We start from the raw sequence: 20689 nt of genomic DNA on the forward strand, positions 1-20689 counted from the left end.
GAGATGACGGGCTAAGAATCGCGAGTCAATGAATCAGGGATGGTCGAGTTGATGAACTATCCAACAGAAACAGCATCTATAGAGGAGTCGTCCTCCGGCCGATACGCAAGCTGTCGTTCAAAGTCTGAGCTGAGGGTGCTCTCGTTTTTTATCATCCAATTTTTCCCGTCTTTCCGCAACGGGATCATAATCGGAGGACTTTTTTGTACTGTAGTAGATACAAACCTTGAATGAAGGGACATGACTTCGCTAGCGTTTCAAGACCGGAGCTTCGTGGTGCTCCGTAACGGGAGAAGGGACATATTCCATCTCCAGTCATCCTCTCTCGCGAGTTTCGTATGACAACGGGGCTTGCACATCGGCCACAGCCGTCGTACGCGGATGTATTATACATTGACGGTTGTGATCGTCTGCAGATCGATCCCTAACCAATGTCAGGCTTATAAAGAAGCCATGCCGCCGTTTCCAGGCCTTCAGCTGACGTTCTCTAGGAAGCAAGGCTCAGATCACACGTCTTCAAACTCGACCTCGTCGTCATCTTCGTCCGACACTTTATCTGCTGCTCCACCTGCACCCAATTCGCCGTTCACGCGCCCACTCGCCGATTCTTCAAATTTCACTTTTTTGAACGCCGGACCCTCTCCATTGACGGGTGTGGACGAATTGGTAGCCGGGCCACTGCTACCCGACTCCGTTTCCTTCTTCATGTTTAGTGAGCGCTGCTCCTCAGCATCAGCTGATGGCGAGCTCAAGGGCGTGCCGACATTCGATAGACCAACATCTACGTCCTCGAACTCGTCTTCATTATTACCAGAAGACTCGTCCGCTTCACGGTCCTCCTGCGCCTCCTTTTCTTTCTCGCGCGCGAGCTGAGCGTAATAAGCGGTCAGTTCGTCGTTGAGAACACCTGAGTCTTTCTTTTCCTCTTCGTCCTCCTTGACTACGGGTGTGCCGTTTGGCTGTCCTCCTCCATTTTCTGCAGTCGGGAGAACGCTCTTATTTGCAACGGTCGACGTAGTGTGCCAGACTGGTAGCACATTCTGAGCGGCTGCGCTTGCTTTTCGCTGCGCCTCGTCGGCTTTCTCTGCCGCCGTATGCTCGGTGACAGATACATCCAAAGCAACGATGCCAGTCCTGAGACCCTTGGCTGCGGCAGAAGCCTTACCTTCCTTCTCAGGCTGATAGGGTTTCAATTGGTTGGATCCGTGATCTCTATCGACAGCACGTGCAAGAGACAGTGCTGTTTCAAAATCATTGTTTGGAATCTCCTGTGAGTCGATCTGCTTCAGCATTCCAACAATACGCTTCGTCTGTTCGTGGAGCCTGGCTTCCATTTCGTGCCCAGTCTCCTCGCCCTCCTTTTTCTCCTCTCGCTCTAGCAGGCCTCCACAACGATGACATTCGAAACCCATCGGACCATACTTGTCGATTACCTCAAGTTGAGTCCACTGAGCTTTGCAAGTAGGACAGAAATAGTCCTTCTTTTCTTCGATAGGCTTATATAACTCCTTGACCTTTGCATCCAGCATGTAGACCCGGTACTTTATCGCATCTATTGTAGCATGAAAATCGATGAAGTAGTACTCTCTGCTGACAGGTCTTGACATGCCATCACGGATCTCAGGCCTTGCCTGGCTGAGGAGTGGAGGTCAGACAGCATTCACACACGGAAGCCAAATCGTGCACAGCTTACACTGCCAGCAGTCGATCCTCTCTCAGTTTCCCGCATAGTTTGCGCAGGTCTTTCGACTGCATATTCAGCAAGTAAGCGAGATCATCGACCGGTAGCCTGGCCTTAGTTTTAGTTATCTTCGTAGCACAACAGATTCGAGGAGCAGCAGACGCTGAGTGGATCATCAACGCATCAATGACAAGCACATGCTTCGTGTCGTAGAATGCTCTCGCTACTGTGCGAATGAGCGCCCTCGCGACTTCCATTGTGGGATCCTGAGTCTATCTTTTACAAAGCCACTGCAGACTCAAGTCTCAACTTGGGCTGGGAGGCCTATTGCAGTACGAGCACTGCCACGGGTCCTCAGACTGAAGGCATCGGGTCGCGCGAAAGAGACAGGCGGCCTTTAATGGATCGACACTGATGAGAGAACAGACCCACAATCCTGTTGTGAACCGGCATGTGTGGCATCAGTGCGACAAAGGAAAAAAGATTGGAAGGAGTCTCAGGCTGACTCAAAAAGGCTGGAGCAAGCCTGCCACTAGCGGATTTTGCATGCTTATCCCCGTCTTCAACATTCGACTGAACTCACTGAACTCGAATGTATCGTAAGTACCTGAAGCTCTTGTATGTGTAGTTTCGTGTCGCAATGGACCAGCCTGTCAGTTCCGTTTCGCACATGGCTGAGAGCGAAATCGCTCCCTCTGCGCCAAAACCTCTCGACAATTGTTCGTCGGAGGCCCGAACAGCGCCTCCAACAGATACAGCCAAGGAAAGCGACAGTAGAGCAGGCTTCGCAGGCCGTCGGGGTGGTAAGAAGAGGGACATGGGACGTAAGGAGTGGAGGTATGAATTCATCTCGCCCCCAACTTTCCATCCCCACTAATTAATGAAGTCGTAATCCAGTTGACAAGCGCGCCCGGAACACCCAGACTCAACGATCAGTCAAGCGTCTCCGTATAGACGGGGAGGAGAGAGGCCTCCCAGTCTATGCTACCAAGTATACAGAGGATGAAATTGCGAAGCAAGAAAGGAGGCCGAAGAGAAAAGTCGCCGTAATGATTGGGTACTCAGGAACTGGTTACAAGGGTATGCAGCTGTATGTCCACTCCTGCCAGCCATTCAAAAGCCTATGTCTCTGAATCAATGAAGGAGCAACGAAGAGAAGACTATCGAGGGTGATCTTTTTCGCGCTTTCGTTGAGGCCGGGGCAATTTCTAAAGCCAACGCTGATGATCCCAAAAAGTCGTCGCTCGTCCGATGTGCTCGCACAGACAAGGGAGTCCACGCAGCTGGTAACGTCATATCACTTAAGCTCATCATCGAGGATGACGATGTGGTCTCCAAGATTAATGAAGCGTTGAGTCCTCAAATCCGAGTTTGGGGGATTGAACGCACGAACAGTAGTTTCAGCGCGTACCAGATGTGTGACTCGAGAGTCTACGAATACTTGATACCGTCTTACTGTTTCCTGCCTCCGCACCCAAAAAGCTTCCTCGGCGAGCAAATTCTTAAGATTGCCGAAGAGGAAGATGATCTTGAAGGCTACCGACAGCGGCAAGAGGACGTAGCTAATTTTTGGAAAGAGATAGCAGAACAACACGTCAAACAGGCTGTCGAAACACTAGATAACTCTCTTCAGGATGAGGTGCTCAATCTATTTCATAGCCAGTATGCCGCCCGGCATACACTCGGCCAAAGTGTTGGGACGGATAGATCGCTAAATAGTCAAGCTCCATCGGACGAGCTGACCCCCAAAACTAAGTCGTTACCATTGCAAACAGAAATACCAGAGAAGCGGTACAATCACGACCATTCTACGAGTAATCCGCATCCAGAGCCACCTACTATAGAGTCATCTTCTCAAGCTAGTAATGACGCCAACACCCGAAGCGAGTTTGTTCTCCGTACACTCCGTGCAGCTATTAACGTCGCAAAACGTACTTACCGTATCCCGTCTTCCCGCATAGCGAAGATACGCTCTACGCTATCACGTTACGTTGGCTCCCATAGGTTTCATAATTATACGGTTGATAAAACTGCAAGAGATCCGTCTGCCGTGCGGATCATCAAATCTTTCACCGTTGATTCTGACCCTATCATAATTGGTGGCACGGAATGGCTTTCTCTCAAAGTCCACGGCCAGTCTTTCATGATGCACCAGATCCGTAAAATGGTCTCTGCTGTCGCTCTGGTTGTGAGATGTGGATGCCATGAAGGGCGTATCCAGGACACATATCTACCCGACAAGCTGAGTATACCCAAGGCTCCGTCATTAGGGCTGCTCTTGGAAAGACCTGTCTTTGACAAGCAGAATGAGAAGATGACGGAATATGGGAGAGGTAGTGTTGACTTCGAGAAGTATAAAGTGGAGATGGCAGAGTTCAAGCAGAGGGAAATATACGATAGGATTTTCCAAGTTGAGGAAAGGGAAGGGATGTTTTTGGCATATTTTGCGGGCTTAGATTCGACAAGGAGCTCTAGCTTGTTTTGGGCGGGTAGTGCGGGCGTGCGAGGGATCAAGAGGGATATTGGTAACAATGGAGGGGATGACCCACAAGGGAAAGAGAGACCATCATACGAGGAGGAAGACGAGCACGGTGCGCAGGAAGATAATTGATACCTCTCATGCCGCAAGCTGAAAAGCGCTTTCACTTTGAGCAAGTGAGGTACCATTAGATCAGAAAAAAAACCTACTTTCCTATTTCGATCTGTAAAAAAAGTACGATGGTTATATCAAAGCTTGTCCTTTATACATGCCCTCTCTAACTTCTTTGACCACATCTTTCCGATCATGCTTGCCCACAAGCACAATACCTCTGCCACGTCTACCCATACGGCCAGTTCGTCCAAGACGGTGAATAAAGTCTACAGTCGAATGAGGAACATCAAACAAGATGACATGCCGAACAGCTAGAGTATCAATGCCTCTTGAGCCCAAGTCAGTAGAGACAAGGACCTGTGTGTTGGCGAGATGGCGCTTAGGCGGAGGACTTGTGCGTTTTGCAGGCATAGTTGAAGTTGAGAGAAGCGTCCGTGAAGAAGGACGAGTAGCAACATTATCCGGAGTTCGGGAGGTGAATTCAGCGAGCACCTCTGACTGTCTTGACTCCGGCGTATCTCGAGTGAGAGCAACGGAGTCAATGCCTTTAGAATTGAGATACTGAGCGACCTCCTCTGTCCTCTCGCGTTCGTTGACGAACACTAAGAGTCGAGTAATCTTCCCTTCAGTGTTGCCTATGAGACTGCCCTCATTCGCGGCTTTTCCAATGGACCAGATGGTGTCGGCACACGCAAGAAGCTTATTGCCTTGGTACGGCTGCTTGTCGACGTCTACTACACCAAGTTGGACACGGCGGGGAATCGCATGCAGATTGGGCGTCACCAGGCGGCGCATCTGCGGGAATCTTTTATGAAGATACGAATCTAGACTTCGTGGAATCGTTGCTGAGCAGAGAATGAGCTGTTTGAGAGAAGGAGTGGTCTTATCCAGAACGGTTGACGTGGACGGAGCAAAGGAGCGGTCTAGGAGCGAGTCCGCTTCGTCCACCACTAGGTGAGTTACACGACTAAGGACATTAGGATCTGACACGGATATGCTAGCTAGCAGATGAGGCGTGGATACGAGAACATCGATACCAGATTGGGAAAATAGACGATTACGAATGACTTTAGGCGTGTAAGCTGAAGAGATCAGAGCAGAGCGGAACTTGATTTTGTGGGAGAGCAACTTCACGACGTTGCCAACTTGCGTGACTAGCTCAGATGTCGGTAGTAAAATGATGGCACGGGGCCTGCCCGTCGTGGAGTGCGGGACAATGCTCGGAGGCTCAACGTCGCCAGAATTGGCATCCTTCCTTGCGGTGTTTCGAAGTTTACTCGTCGCTGTCTCTTGCTCTACATCTGCCATCTCGGCCCGCTTGATGGCGTCAAGAACTGGTAGAAGGTATGCTAGTGTTTTGCCGGAGCCTGTTTCTGCTGCGAGGAGAAACTGGTCCATGCCACTCGGATCAGGTTCATGGGCGGGATCCCTTTTCATCTTTCGCCGATCACGCGACAGAGCTGGTATTGCAAGGCTTTGGATCGGCGTTGGTGCTATGTCTGTCATTCCGGACAGAGCTTGTGAAGCAATCGACTCTTGTACTACGGGCAGTAGCGGAAAGTCTTCGAAATCCTCCGTCCTCTGAATTGCAGCTTTCACAGACGATCGTTGTGTGTACGGCACTGCGCTTAATGCTTTCTGCATTTTTAGAGCGTGGTAAGGATCTCTCTCCGTTTGAGATCGTGCTCTACCATTTGACGAGCGTTGACCATGCCGTCTAGGCTGGACATCGTCTCCCTGTTGGCGATGGAGATTACTTTCGTTTACTGATGTTCGATTCATGCCCGCAAATGCGCCACCGGAAACTCTCCCAGTACGTCGACCTCCATTCGAAGGATCCGTAGTGCGCTGGCCGACCTTAGGAGAAAGGGTCATGCGAGAAGGCCGCTTCAGAAGTCTCGCCCCGGCCGACGCATGGCGGCTCCATTGCGACTGAGGATGAGCGACAAATCGGTCCAGAAGAGGTCGATATTGACAGGAAAGACACACTCTACATGGGAAGAATGACACAAGAGACATATAAGACCTCAGCCAACAGTAAATTGCAGGGTCATGCTGGTAGACAATTTTTCTAGAGCACTCAACGATGGGCAGCACCCATAATGGACTAGTTTAGGTACGGTTAGGTGGTGGCAAAATCCTTATCGATTAACGTTGCTGCAGCAACAGTAACGCGTGCATAAGCGTCCGCGCTTCTTCACAATACTAGCGTCGAAGCCGGTCTCTTTCACGTATTCAGTACCAGCACTTCTCAGCAGACAGCTTGTATTGCATGTGAATCATTGTCTGAGACGGTGACTCAGAAGTGCTGTGCTTTGATAACGGTGGCCCCACCTTTTGCGCAAAATGCTGCACTAGCATCTTTGTTTGTAACTACCTGTTGAGTGCATCCATCAACAAAACAATTGGATCCCTACGAAGCGGCAACGACCATTTGAGCAGCATCGCGAATTGAGCAAATGTCACAAACCGTGCGTATCTGCAATTGGATATGAACGGTCTACAATAGAGTATCTAACCTGTGACCCTAGATTCAGCCTTTGCGCATTCAGAAAAACACACCGTCGTCATCCCCGCACAAGATGAATGGGGCGCCGACCCACCGCCCTTTAGCGGAGCTGGGACCCTCTGAGCGCAGACGAAATTCTCCAAGTTACAGTCAAGCCACGAAGGTATGCTCTCATTGAGCTGGTGATGACCTGTTCTGTTCCATTTCGCTGAAACGTAGCAGAAGCCAATGTTCCAAGCCGATTCATCACCTTTCGAGACATCGCCCAGCAACAATTCTCCTCGCCTCTATTGGCAGAGTCGAGATCCTGGTTCCCCGACGAGGAGCAACGCGGAGAATAGAGATCCTCGTGACCATTCGCCTTCGCCGGCCAAGCGATCTTCCATCGAAAATTTAAAGCGTGCATCTCGTGTAAAGAACAGCAGTATGTTTGCCCGCGAACAAAAATTAGAGTATGACCCTGCTTCAAGCCCCATGGTAGAGCGACCTCTTGCTTTGGGTAGACCGTTCAGTCCCCAGATTCAAGGAAATGCGCTTGGGTGGAAGGACTCGGATGGTCTGCGGACAGAAAACAAAGGCAGCCCATTGCGCTCTCAAACGAAGGTTGCGAGCAGAGCGAGCATGCCGAACCCTATCAGTGCTTCTAGCAAGGCACAGGGTTCGCCTACAAAGTCATCACTATCCAATAAGACCCATAATGCACAGGCGCAAGGCTTCGACCCCGAAAACGGCATATGGTCAGACGACGAGGATTCCATCAATGACCGCCAGCTGCCACCAGGCAAGTGTCTTCATCGGCATGCGAAGAGCGTGACTTTCGACGTCGCGCCGCCCCAAGTCAATGAGTACGAACAAGCCACACCAGATCCCTCTTCCGTAGCGTCCGGATCTCGAGAAGGCAGCCATGATTCATATGACAGTGATGAGGACGAGAGCTTTGATCGTGGTTCCTCTTTTGGGCCAGAGGACTCTTTTGATGCGTCACTTGAGGACACGGAGAAAACTCCCGTAGTTTTGCCAGAAGACTGGAGATTCATGAGCCCCGAAGTAGCCAATGATGACCTTACTGCATTGGCCGATGACCCATTCCAAATTGGTTCTGGTAGTCCGGCACCTACAGCTTGGCCTTCATCAGCTGTTGAAGCTCGTGGATCCCCAACGCGTACAGATTCTCAGGACTCGAGCGGAGAGCGTCGACCTTTACCGCCGCTGCCTCCTCCAGGTGCAATAACCGCAAATCACAATCGGACAGATTCTAGTGAAAGCTTCAATACCGCTAGTGAACGCGCACATCATCGGCAACGCTCTGGAAGCTCTCCATCACGTCCAGCTTCGGTTACCAAAGCCGAGATTCAAAACATGAGCGGATGTTCAATGCCAATAGAAGACCGATTAAAACTCATGATGCTTGGTGAAGATCCGAGTTCGAAGTCTCCTGCTGATGAGCAGCGAGAGCGTAAACTTAGGCGTGGATCTCCCACTCGAAGCCCTGGATGTCAAGCTGGTCAGCAACACGAAGATTTTCAGGAAGTCGAGACTGAGGAGGACGACGTTGCTGATCTCGGAGACTATCAGCTTCCTCCCAAAATATCTCGCGAATCTATTCTTCGAAAAGTGAAAGCTCAGACTCAAGCTGAAGAAAGCCGTTTGAAGGAAGACAAGTCCTCTTTTGTGCTCAGCTCACGCTTTAGTAAGGACATCAAAAGCCTAGATCCTGATACACCACTTCCAACGACAGAAATTGTAGATCAGAACAGTCCTCAGATCAAACGAGAACCTGACGAAGAAAGCGAAGTTGATGTATATGCAATTCCTGATCTTTACAGCGAGCATCTCCAGGCTGAGTCCTTCATGAATGCTATGGAGAAGCTCGAAGCCGTTAAGCTCGCTCAGGAGGAGAAGCCTCAACATTCACGGCATTCCGACAATGTTGATGATGATGATGAAAGTCATTATTCGGAGGACTTCACTACTCGCGTAGCTCCAGCTGATGCAGCGCAAATCGCAGCCGAATCAGAGCGTGGCTCGTCAACACCAAAAGTCTCCCAAACCCATCAAGATACGGTTTGTGATCAGAAACGCAGCCACAGGATGTCTCTTCCCCAATTTGCTGCTCTTCTTGGTAATGATGATTTTGACTTTGGCATGGAGTCGTTCATGACAGAGCATCGACCGTCGCAGCATGACATCACGGAACCAGAAGCTGTGTCATATAAGTCTGAAGCAGTCCTCGTTTCCTCAGACGAGGGAGAGATCAAGAGTGCTTCTATCACTCACACTGAGGTGCAGCGACCAGTGACGCCCGACGCTCAGCTGGATCCACCCACATTTCCAGGGCAAGGAAGAAACTCGGACGATGAGCCAAGAACTCCAGACTCCGTGATTCGACGTCCTCTTAACGAACAAGCAGCTGAATCTCCTGGAATTCCAGAGCCTGTTGCTACTATCAAGGCTTCGGGAAGCAGGCTCAAGACTCGCCAGTCCGCGACACCTGCTGACATTCAAGCGATGGCCGACGTGAGACGACAAGTAAGCGGCGAGGTTCCAGCGGTACCCAAGATACCTGAGCAGCAGCACGCCAGACCTTCCGTCGTTCCTGAGTGTGATGAAGCATTCGCTGAAGCAAGCAGTGAAAGCGTACCAATGGACATTAACCGAAGCAAGGACGATCTGAAGCAACCTAAGCGGAAGAGCAGCCTCGTTACCCTGGATCTCTGCGTTGATGAGGCTGATGAGGGACTCGGCATAGAAAACGAGTTCGATCGTTTGCTGGAAGCACAAAAGGTATGTAATAACCCATTCCATCTCAGTCTGCCCAAGCTGATCACGACGTTATACACAGAAAGGGTATTTGATGAGACAAAATACCAAAGTCATCGTCGCCAGTAGTGCGTCTCACGAGTCAGCAGCAAATGCCAACGATGAAGCCCCGCCCACTGCTCGTGGTACAAGGTCAGCAGGCAATTCTCCAAGAAAGGCAAGCCAGACTCAACCATGGACGAGTGAACCATGGAATGGTAAGATTCGCCGTAAAAGTATTCGAAAATCTGGGGGAATCCCTTCCAAGCCGGCTAGTGGGCCTGTGCCTCCGCTGCCGGGTCAGCAAAGCAACGTTGCTAGTGGGTTGGACAGCGTTGCGGAGAATGAGTCCCTTGATGCCCCTGAGGAGATAGGGGAGGATGGCGAACGCGGCAGGTTATTTGTGAAGGTAGTCCGAGTCAAGGACTTAGATCTACCGTTGCCACGAGGTGAGCTTTTTTTGCTCAAGATTGAATATCGTTGCTAATCCTCTCAAGGCGAGCGTTCCTATTTCGCATTGACTCTGGACAATGGTCTCCACTGCGTTACTACCTCCTGGCTCGAGCTGGGTAAAACGGCACCGATTGGCCAAGAATTCGAACTTGTTGTCCTGGACGACTTGGAGTTTCAACTTACCCTGCAAACAAAAATCGAGGAGCCGCTACCAAAGCCTGTCATCGAGTCCCCAACTAAAGCAGCCAAAGCCCCGAAGTCGTCTGCTTTCAGTCGGGTTTTTGCATCGCCGAAGAAGCGTAAAGAAATGGAGCTTAGACAGCAAGAAGAAGCTCAGAGAGCAGACCGGCAAAGACAACAAGACGCAATGGCTAACAGACGGTCGACTCAGCCCACAGCATGGGAGCTTCTCCACAACCTGGTTGCTAAAGATGGAAGTTTCGCTCGGTCGTATGTCAGTCTGGAAGACCATGAGGCTAGTGCTTACGGCAAGGCGTATACTGTTGATGTACCCTGCTTTAACGAATGGGCAACAGAGGAAATGCACAATGGTAGCAGCGCAAGGAGTAAACGAGCCGGTGGCACCTTAAGAAAACCTCCATACCGAATCGGCAAGCTCGAGCTCCAGATGTTCTATGTCCCTAAGCCTAAGGGAGCAAAGGAGGAAGACATGCCCAAAAGCATGAATGCATGTATTCGTGAGCTCAAGGAGGCGGAAGCAGCTGGGCCGACTAAATGGGCGGGCCATCTCAGTCAACAAGGCGGGGACTGTCCTGTGAGTTTCCTTTGTTCTTTTCCAGCCATCGGAATGTAAACTAATTTTCACAGTATTGGCGCCGTCGCTACTTTTCCCTGGACGGCTCAAAGTTCACGGCGTACCATGAAGCAACACGACAGCCACGAGCCACCATAAATCTTGCCAAGGCCAGTAAGCTCATTGACGATAAGTCGGCTCTGATGAGAACCGGGAAAGGGAGCCGACGCAAGTCAGCCTTTGCCGAGGAGGAAGAAGGTTACATGTTCGTCGAAGAAGGCTTCCGCATGCGATTTGCTAATGGCGAGACCATCGATTTCTATGCCGACTCAGCAGCCGACAAGGACAGCTGGATGAAAGCCCTGTCGGAAGTTGTTGGCAAAGACTTAAAGAATAAGAAGTGGTCTGATCTTGTGATTGAGAGACACCGTGCCGTTGCTTCTCGGGCTCAGCGAGCCATGAATGGCAAGATGCGACCTCCTTCACCAGCCAAGGCTGCGCCTTCAACGACCTCTAAGCCTCTACCTTCGACGCGGTCTGCACCTGCCACACCAGCAAAGAATTTCGCTCCAAGGCAACCGCCACTGCCAGTACCAGAGAAAAGTCCAAGAAGAAGCGATGCTGGGTTGGCAAACCGGAGAGCAGATGCTGGGTCAAAGACAAGATCCATGATTTTCTGAGATTTTCTGATTTTGAATCGCTTGGGGGCATGTCCATTTGATACATGTGTGCATAAAAGACTTGACGTCGTTTTCGGAGTTCTTGAGCTTTTTCTATGTTTGGCCAGCGGAGACCTATTGCTGGGCGCTTTAGACGCCCTTTTGCGCGTACATATTTAGAGATTCAAAAGTCTCTCTGACGGGCTGTATTAGCCGAAATCGGTAGCAGAGAATCCCAAACAACTCCAAATATTACCTCAGACGTGCAAAAAGTTCCTCAAAATAAGATATGACGATCAATCAAATGAGATGTCGCAGATGCCGTGACATTGAACGTTGTGCATCAAGCTATCACCTCTTCCCCTTCTTCTTCCCTTTCCCCTTGCCTCCTCCTCCGCCCACCTTCTCCGCACCTTTTACGACCTCACCACCTTTCTCCATCATTTTATCACCCCCCGCGACACCCCCTTGTGTTCTCTCCCTCTCCCCTTCCTTTCTCTTTCCCTTCTTCCTACTTGGTCGATAGGAGCTTCGGTCTTGAAGTGGCAACCACCTTTCCGGATCCATCTTCTTGTCTGGATCGAAGTCTTTTGGACGCTTCGAGAAACGGATACGCTTCTTCTTCGGCTTCTGCAAGTCTTCCAGTTGTCGCTTGCGTGTTGACGAGATGGTGGTGGAGGGGACGTTGGGGAGAGCAAGCACGCCCGCTTTTTCAAGAGCGTCGATGTCGATGCCCTGGATCTGTTCGGATAGTGGTGGGAGAGCTGACAGGTCGGTTTCTGTAATCGATGAAGGGGATGCTTGGGCGTGAGAGGCGATGAAACCCGCCGTTGCAAGGCGCGAGGCGGGATCGGACTGGTGCAGGATACTGAAAATTTCGCGGGCAATGGCTTGGTGCTCTGGCTCTGGAGAGTCGAGGAGCGTTGTGCCAGCTGCTTGAAGAAGAGATGTCGGCGCTTTTGATTTGCGTCGCCAGTAAGAAGCCGCCCGAGCCAGTGTTGTTCTGATTTGAGATCTGCGGTTCTGGCTGCTGTAAAGGGAGACCTGGAGAGCTATCAGGCCAGGAGCGTGGAGGACGTCTTGGTCAGACGGCTTTGCTGATTTGGAGAGGTGGTTTATGAGTTTGTCCATTATGTTTATGGCAGAGCCATGGTTATTGGTCAGAACATAAAGCTGAATGATAGTCATGGCCAGGCCAAGGTCAACGGGTCTTTTTTCAAAGAGAGGCAAAATCTTTTTCAGGCCAAAATTCGCGAGTTCGCCTTGAGCATGTGCTGAAGCATTCAGCACAGAGAGTGCGTTGATGTAGGGCGAGGTAGATGGCTGGGCTTTGTTAAGTATGGTTTCCGTAGTTTTGATGACGCTCTGAGGTTTCTGCGCTTGAAGATCAAGACTCAGACTGTTCTGCTGGAGGACTCCTTCTTGGTACTTGAAAAGTTTATCTGTCGCGGGCAAATTGGCCTTCGCGTCAAGCAGTCTACGATTCAGATGTGGATTTGATTGATCGATACGAGCTGCAATAGCATTGTTCTGAGCAACCTTCACGGTTGATGCATCAGACAATCTGCAGCTAAGTCAGATGGATTTGTGCAACCGCATCTTGTAGGGGGGCACACCTTTCAGTAGATATGTTTGAAGCGAGGGATCTTGCTTCTTCCCCCTTGCCTAGAGAGCTTAGTACGAACAGCTGTTGTACCCGAATCGCAAGGACCTCTGCTTCTTTCTCGTCGTCTGTTAGGTCCTCGTTTGACATGCAGAGGTCTGTTGTGTCTAGATCAGTGACATGACTTCTCCTTTACGCTAAGAACTTTACCATGGGCACGTTTAAGCAATACACCGCCCTGCTGCAGCTCACCTCTTGCGATTGATGCGCACGCAGCATTGTAGGCAGTCTCGAACAGCTCCAGATCCTCTCTCGAATGCTTCTTTTTCTCTACTAGGTCTCCCTGGTTCGACCATTCCAGATTGGCGTCTGTGGCACTGCTATTGATGCGTAAGTCATTTTCTTCCGACTGCTTATCTTCACTCAGAGCTCTGTATACGGCGGATGCGCTGTTGAAATCTTCGGAACGATAAGACTATGAGTAACTATCAGCATAGATGAATCAAGAAGTCTGCGCAGATGTCTCCCACAGCCTGAGCTTCGACATGTCTTGCTCCTCGATTATCGCCTATGCTTTTTGCCAATTTCTTTGCTTCTTCTAGTTGGCCTGTTTTATACAGTGCGTAAGCTCTTTCGACTTTAGTTTTCTCCTTCAATTGATAGCCGCCTTCCTCTATTGCTGCCAGAGCATCGTCATGCCGTTCAAGTTTCAACAACGCAATCACCCTGGTATAGAGAATTTCAAGGTCGCCCTTCGACGTTTTCAATGCGGTACTGCAGGCTTTGAGGATCTCTTCGTGATCATCTATGGCTGTGCGATGTAGCAGCGCACTCAATGCTTTACTTTTCGCCTCCATATCAATTGAGGCACGCCTCGCGCCTACATGTACCGATAGTCTAGAATGCAAAGCCTCTCATACATCTTGCAGACTGGAAGAACTTCGGCGTTTTTTAGAAGTTGACCACCAAGCTGCTGCAAATACTCACAAGCGACCGGGAGGAAATCCGCTGGCAAGGCGGTTTATCGATAAGAATTTTGGCGAGCACGGCTTGTTGTGTGCTCGCCTTGCACCACACATTTATAGGGCTGATTTACGTCCTCAACTTGACCGAAATTAGTCCGTCTATTGATGTCAGATATGCCGTTAGGATATGCTATAGAATTGTATCTAGTTCATTCCTCATATTTGCCTCCTCCGATACCAAAGTTAGTGCTCTCCAACCATCCTTTCAAATATTCGTACATCGTAAAAGTCACTGCCTGGCCTGGGGCAACACGCATGATCCTGGGAGTGATTCCTTTGTAAAAAGCTCTGGATCCCTCTTGCTTGAACATTTCACTTGTTATTATTCTGATCCGGCTTATAGCCGTTTGACCCTCTTCAGCAGGTGTCTTCTGTAGTCGTGTCTTGACTGTATCAATTGGGGCATTGCTGAGAGGCCCCATTGCTCCGCTGACAAGACCAATTAAGGCCGTTTGATAGCTCGGCAGCTCCTTGTCATGATATGCTGGCTGCATGTCTTGCAAGATCTGTTTGAATTCGGTATAGGCACTGAAATTGACAGCTTGGTTAGTTCCTTGCCGCAAGGCAGTCAACGAAACGCCACGATAAATGGCGCCAATGCCTTCCTCTTTCAGGACAGTGTATGCAGCGTGCGGAGCATTGCGATATCTTGGGATGTCCAAGGGATCCGCTAGCGAATGATGTTGGGCTTGCAGACGGATCTTGACTACCTCCATAGGCGTCACAACGCAGACAGCTTCTGTCACTCCCGCAGCAAGGCCTGCAAAGAACGTCGCTTGCCCGCTGACTTCCCCCTCTTTGTTGGCCATTAGTTGCTTGTACCACTCATATGACGTGAACCGTATAGCCATCTTGGGTACAATGCCTGTGAGGACGGCTCCCAACCCCTTGTAGAGACCTAAGGGTGTTTCTCTGTTGACAATCTCTTTGCCCGTCGCATAAAACCCTTTTGGCTTCGCTCCACGAGCTTTCCTCCTGGATAATTGCATCCGTACTTTGATGGTATCTAGACTAATTCAGCTCCGACTGCACTAATTCGTACTCCAACGCGAACCTAACGGATGACACGCAAGAGCCTCCATCATGCCTGCTCCACCACCAGCTAGCAGCACATTCAGCGAATCGTTCGCGTGTTTCATACTAGCACCTTACCGATCAAATTAGTCGCTGCTGATGCATGTTTCTTGCCTCCTGGGCCTTTGACGCTTTTGGCCGACATGTTGTTTTGAAGTCAAAGGGCATGCAACACATTAGGAGAAAAGGAGAAGTACGGGGGAAGGGTCAAGAAGAGTGGGCATTGACCAACACGAGGGATGGGATAGTTGTGAAGAGATGTGACGTGAAAAGCAAACAGCAGTGCGGGTCAACATAACCCATAACCAAAGGGGTCCAAAACAACGTGACTCAAGTCCAGAGTAGTGGAAAGCCGCGGTAGAGGAATGCCTCAAGGATCTTCGAAACAAGGGAGGGGCCGCAAGCTGTTGTGGAAGCACAGCCTTCGCCATAGGCAGGACAAGCGGAGGATCGCATCTCTGGACCAACGGAAGGCCACCAACTTGGAGAGCTCAGCCTCGATATCCTGGGCATGCTCCAACCTTCAATGTTGAAATGCTCTTCAGCAAGTCTGAATAGCCGTCGAGGTCACCTGTCAGCTAGAACGTCCTCAAGAGCAACGACGATTCGCGGTGGAGTTGACATGAGGTTGACTAGTGCTCAATTTTGAGCCTCGGCCGAGTGCAACTAGTTCTAGACTAAGGTAGCGAACCAACCACCAGATTGCTTGGCATGGAAGCAGAGCGCCAGGCACCACGTGTGTAGGCTGAAGTACCATTTTCCATCCCTGGGTACCCATACTCAGTATCCCTCAGGCGTAGGGTTGAGAACTTGCACATTGGTAGTCAGAGGGTCTATACCTCTGATGAATTTCCGGTGTGCTGGGTCATGCTTCACATAAAATTCGCGGTCAGCTTCGCTTTCGAACTCAACAACAAAAGCATGAGTAATTCCTCTCTAGAAGGAAAAGAAACTATCAGCATTCGGTTTGCTTCGCATTCCGATGAAAGCCTCGAGATTGCCTAACCTGTTTGCCGACAAGGCCATTGTCCTTTCCCCCAGCGGCAGACAGAATGTAGGGCTTCTGAGTTTCAGGGTGGATGCACTCAGCCTTGAGTCTTAGAAGGGAGTTGCAGGCCTTGTATGCCATGAGTTCTTGGTACCAAACATCAGACTTTTAGGCAAATACATCACGTATTTCTTCCAGTGCAACATCAGACTTAAAGCTGAACTGGACTATGTGAAGGACTGTCATATTTGGCTTAGCGACGAATAAAGTGAAGATTGAGCAGAAACAATGACCACCAATTTGCAAATCAAGAGGTACTCTAGACAGAGAAAGAATGAATGACCCAAGACAATGATCGTGTCTATAAGTTGCAATTTGTATCTTTTGACAGGTCATCAATTACATGTGTACGCGGATGATTGAATGTTCCTCACAGCGACAAAGCATATGATTGAAGTACATCAGACGAGACAAACGGCCCAATTGGCTGGTGTTGGCCTACATGCCCGAGGGCTTCGGTCAGTTGAGTGAAGTTACGGACGAGGGAAGGACAATCCATGTCCATGCCAAACGCGCCGAGAGGCGACGCTAGATTGATTTGGTTAGCTTTGTTCAACATGGCAAGAAAATACTCAATCTGTTTTGAATATGCTTGCAGATAGATTAAGCCTGCGCAGGTACTACCTTTTCAACTATTTCTGAGCTCACTCCTGCGCCGAGTCCTATCTACACGATGCAATCAGGCATCAGTGTCTCGAAAGAGCTCCAGGATGCCTTCCAAGAGCTCGTATCATCGCCCGCTCAGCGAGGGATCGTAGCCATCATCAAGTCCGAGGCAATCACTCCTCTTCACGTGCTGCCCGCCTCCTCTCCAGATTTCTTGTCAGACTTGTCTTCTCTCCGTACTTTGCTTTCAGACAATCAGGCCGCGTACATTCTGCTTCGAAGATATGAAAACGCACCTGATGGTTATGTCGCAATCACTTACGTGCCAGATGCTGCACCAGTGAGGCAGAAGATGTTACATGCGTCTACGCGTTTGTCACTCGTCAGAGAGCTAGGCGCTGAGCGATTCAGGGAGACGCTGTTTGCGACGGAGCTAAGAGATCTGGAGAAAGACGGTTGGGAAAGGCACGACGCAAGTGGAGCGTTGAAGGCCCCATTGAGCGAGGAAGAGGAGACTTTGAAGGGTGTTAGAGATGCCGAGGCTGAGGCAAGAGGAGGTACAGAGGGTAGACGGCTTGAGACCGGTGGTAAGTTAAGCATGGCTATTAGTGGTGATGCCAGGAGCGCTCTTGAAAATTTGAAAGAAGAGACAAGTGGGAAACTTGTGCAATTGTCGATTGACCCGAGGACTGAGAGTATTGAGCTTGTTTCGGTGGGCGATGTCGACGCCAGTTCGCTCGCTCCGGCAATCTCGGACACAGAGTCCCGCTACTCACTATTTAGATACAGCTATACTTCAGGAGGAACGAATGTGTTGCCTCTTATTTTCATCTCATCGTGCCCGTCAAACCTCAAAGTAAGAGATCGGATGCTCCATGCATCGAGTAAAGCAGGCTTTCTATCTGCCGTGAATAAAGACGTTGGACTTGCAATTGCCAGGAAATTCGAAGTCACGAGCCCCACCGAGATCAGTCAGTCCACAATCGAGGATGAATTTACACCTAAGCAGGAGCAGAAACAGGGCTTCTTGCGACCGAAAAAGCCGGGGAAGCGGTGATCTACAGCTTCCACGTGATTGGGTCTGCATCAGCAAAGTCCATGTCTGCTGCAGACGAAGCTTTTCACCTCTGGCGGAAAGACCTCGAGAGCATCTGACAAAGCTCTTTTAAGGCTTTATGGCTGTGCAATTTATCGCTTCTCTCGATCGAGAGCTTGAGTGCAAGACGACTTAGGTCACAAAGGCCTATGCTGATATAGCAAATGCGTTCAATGCGCCGAGTCTGCTTCACAAGGAGCACGAGGATTCTGAACATCAAGGACATGAATTGTGACCGTTACAACGTCTAGGGCTTGCGGATGGCCTCAAGACGGTACGCACTGCAAATCAGGAATGGCGAGAAGTGATACCTGTAGCAGTTGAGCTTGTTCAAGGTTACTCATCGGCATTCAGTCTCTCAATGTGAGCCAAGAACGCTTCAGTGGAGCCTGAAAATTGCCATGAGGAATCTCGTTCATGAACTATTTTAAATTTCAACAACACATGGTATACCTCCTCCCTGTCTCCACCAGATCATAGCATCTCGAGCACACGACCTCTTGCTCCACAGCGCCAGCGACCTCTCCCTCTTCTATTCCTAACCCTTCCACACCTCTAGTCCAACTCTCAATGATATCCCTAGAAGTCTTCTCAAATTCTTCCACTCGTGCCCGTTCCTCCTCCTCCCATTGCAGCCGATCGGCCTCTTCGGCCGCTTCTTCGCCTGAGATGCTTTCTTCTAGCACAGCGAGTGTTGTCTCCTGCTCTCGTGCGACTATTTCTTTCTTTTTGTGGTCTGGATGGCGGCGTGGTACAGGTGGAGGTGAGGGGGTTGAGGGGAGGGTTTTGGGTGTAGGCTCCATGCTGGCACGCTTGATGATGTTGAGAGGGCTAGGGCTTATGGTATGATCCAGTGATGAGGTCTGTGTTGTAGGTGAGGAGAAGACGGTATCAGGCAATGAATCTCTGGCATTTAACGATGGGGTCGATAATGGTATTGGCAGGGGGATCGAAGGTGGTGAAGGGACAGATTTGGCGTATCGTTGCACCGTAGAGGGAGCCTTCGCTGTGAATGGGGTGATGAAGGCGAGCTCTGCCCCCTGCGCGCGCAATACTGATGCAATTGGTCGATTAATCTTTGGGGCTTTGATTGCATTGATACTGTGGCCAACACCATTAGGGAGTTCAATTGGCCGAGCGGCAGTGTGGGTGGAGAATCCGGTGTCCAGTTTCCAGGGAATCAGCGACTGCTTGTCAATGGAGGCAATTGGGCTGACTAGCTCAGCCGGCGCAGTATCCTCCTTCAATTCAGGGATCGGCTCAGGAGGCGATGGGGCTGGCTTAGTTTGGTTGTTCACAGCGTTGGGACTATCGCAGAATATGGTGAAGGACAAGTCGGAGTCGATGCGCCGTATGCTCGCTGTGCAGAATGTGGTATCGTACTCTGTCATCACCTCGTCGAGTAAGGCTTCTTGGAAGGGAATGTCAAGGTACACACGACTCATGTAGCCTTTCGAGAACTTGTTGCCATTGTGAATGTTATTGATCCGGTGGAGAAGGTGAATGCAGGATGACAGGCAAGTCTCTCGGGAAGAAGTTGCCAATTCCTTGTTCGAAAGAGGCCACAGAAGTTGCTTTAAAGTGTAGATGTGGTCGAAGCTCAAGAGAGTGAGGCCTTCGCCCGTGAAGACGACTTCATTTTGTAACAGTGAACGCCGAATGATGTAGGAGTCTGGCGTGTGGGTATCAAACAATTCAGACATTTCTTGTTTGCCTTCAGAGGAGGCCAGGGCGGTCATCCAGCCAAGGTCGACACTGTATCTGATACATGCTTTTCGAACAAGTCTTGTGAGCAAGCATTGAGACGTTTGTGGAAGCTGCCAGACAGGTAGGACAAACGGCTCTTGCTCGGAGACAAGGAGAGCGATCTGAAGGTCATGCTTTGCTAAATTCTCGGAAATGAATTCTAGTGCTGGAATAATGGATCGACAGGCTGACTGCACGTCCCAAGCAAAAGGAGGTGGTTGAGATGATGGGTGTGATATCTTGCTACAGGCAGCACTTGACTGCTCTGATGGAGTGTCGAAATTGCGGGTACTAGATTTCAGGAACTGATGATAGAGGAGGTCACGGGGGTAAGAAAACAAAGGCATCTTGGCTATGCTATGAAGAATGACTGAGCACGTTCGACACAGACGACGGCAAGCAGGTGGGAGCGAAGCATGCAGTTCAGCTCATGTACAGGAAGGGTGTTTCATCAGCAGTATATACTCTTCAATCCTCTTCGGCACATTTGTCCACCGTATGGAGAGGCCCAGCTGGTGTTTGAAACATGGAGCAGACTCGCACCAGGAGCCAAACAGCGCGCCGAAGATCCAAACATAGCCTCAAAAGGCGAATTTAGGGCCATCAGACTTACAGATGTATTTTCGTGGCTTGTGGAATCACGAGAAGAAGTGCACAAGAGGTGAGGAAGCAAGAAAAGCATCTTACGGCGTAGATCCGACTCCTAAAATGAATTGTTTATGCCGACCGCGATGCCGTCTAGCCAGATAGAGAGGCGATTATCGCTTAGTAAGGTCATCTGGCCATTGACATGACTGTATCTGTGCGGCCGCTACGTTGGGGTCCGTTGTAAGGGCGGATATATTTAGATAGTACGGAGTCAGGGCGAAGCACTAGAAGAAGCACTAAACCTGCTTGCGAGAGCGTGCCACCAACGTCAAGCCGGAGCTCGCTACTGCACCTGGCAATAGATCATGCTACTATTTCGGCAGTGTTGCTGCAATCCAGTCCATGGATATGTTCATGCCAAGATCACCCATGTTAACTTTAGAGCATGCTTGAAT

The 20689-nt window shown here is 50.2% G+C and overlaps 8 protein-coding genes across 8 annotated transcripts; 3 read left to right on the forward strand and 5 right to left on the reverse strand.

The window, feature by feature from the left end:
• Positions 1-506: 506 nt before the first annotated feature.
• On the reverse strand, positions 507-1938 carry KY384_003112 (uncharacterized protein; the record flags this gene model as incomplete). The annotated part of the gene is made up of 2 exons (XM_044811633.1): positions 507-1635; positions 1694-1938. 2 exons carry the CDS (start codon positions 1936-1938, stop codon positions 507-509), a joined length of 1374 nt encoding a protein of 457 aa, XP_044670766.1.
• A 383-nt stretch (positions 1939-2321) lies between these two features.
• On the forward strand, positions 2322-4292 carry KY384_003113 (uncharacterized protein; the record flags this gene model as incomplete). The annotated part of the gene is made up of 3 exons (XM_044811634.1): positions 2322-2518; positions 2568-2771; positions 2825-4292. 3 exons carry the CDS (start codon positions 2322-2324, stop codon positions 4290-4292), a joined length of 1869 nt encoding a protein of 622 aa, XP_044670767.1.
• Positions 4293-4403: 111 nt separating this feature from the next.
• On the reverse strand, positions 4404-6149 carry MRH4 (RNA helicase; the record flags this gene model as incomplete). The annotated part of the gene is made up of 1 exon (XM_044811635.1): positions 4404-6149. One exon carries the CDS (start codon positions 6147-6149, stop codon positions 4404-4406), a length of 1746 nt encoding a protein of 581 aa, XP_044670768.1.
• Positions 6150-6856: 707 nt separating this feature from the next.
• Positions 6857-11469, forward strand: KY384_003115 (uncharacterized protein; the record flags this gene model as incomplete). Its single annotated transcript, XM_044811636.1, has 5 exons — positions 6857-6946; positions 7006-9567; positions 9626-10031; positions 10080-10810; positions 10864-11469. 5 exons carry the CDS (start codon positions 6857-6859, stop codon positions 11467-11469), a joined length of 4395 nt encoding a protein of 1464 aa, XP_044670769.1.
• Positions 11470-11799: 330 nt separating this feature from the next.
• KY384_003116 (uncharacterized protein) lies at positions 11800-13908 on the reverse strand (the record flags this gene model as incomplete). Its single annotated transcript, XM_044811637.1, has 4 exons — positions 11800-13012; positions 13065-13218; positions 13262-13526; positions 13582-13908. 4 exons carry the CDS (start codon positions 13906-13908, stop codon positions 11800-11802), a joined length of 1959 nt encoding a protein of 652 aa, XP_044670770.1.
• A 317-nt stretch (positions 13909-14225) lies between these two features.
• KY384_003117 (uncharacterized protein) lies at positions 14226-15295 on the reverse strand (the record flags this gene model as incomplete). Its single annotated transcript, XM_044811638.1, has 3 exons — positions 14226-15082; positions 15131-15178; positions 15229-15295. 3 exons carry the CDS (start codon positions 15293-15295, stop codon positions 14226-14228), a joined length of 972 nt encoding a protein of 323 aa, XP_044670771.1.
• A 1576-nt stretch (positions 15296-16871) lies between these two features.
• Positions 16872-17861, forward strand: KY384_003118 (uncharacterized protein; the record flags this gene model as incomplete). The annotated part of the gene is made up of 1 exon (XM_044811639.1): positions 16872-17861. The coding sequence occupies one exon, from the start codon at positions 16872-16874 to the stop codon at positions 17859-17861; it is 990 nt and encodes a 329-aa protein (XP_044670772.1).
• A 473-nt stretch (positions 17862-18334) lies between these two features.
• KY384_003119 (uncharacterized protein) lies at positions 18335-19993 on the reverse strand (the record flags this gene model as incomplete). The annotated part of the gene is made up of 1 exon (XM_044811640.1): positions 18335-19993. One exon carries the CDS (start codon positions 19991-19993, stop codon positions 18335-18337), a length of 1659 nt encoding a protein of 552 aa, XP_044670773.1.
• Between the last annotated feature and the right edge of the window lie 696 nt (positions 19994-20689).

Source organism: Bacidia gigantensis (assembly GCF_019456465.1).
Source record: "Bacidia gigantensis strain McMullin 20006 chromosome Unknown contig_180, whole genome shotgun sequence".
Taxonomy (NCBI): Eukaryota; Fungi; Ascomycota; class Lecanoromycetes; order Lecanorales; family Ramalinaceae; genus Bacidia; species Bacidia gigantensis.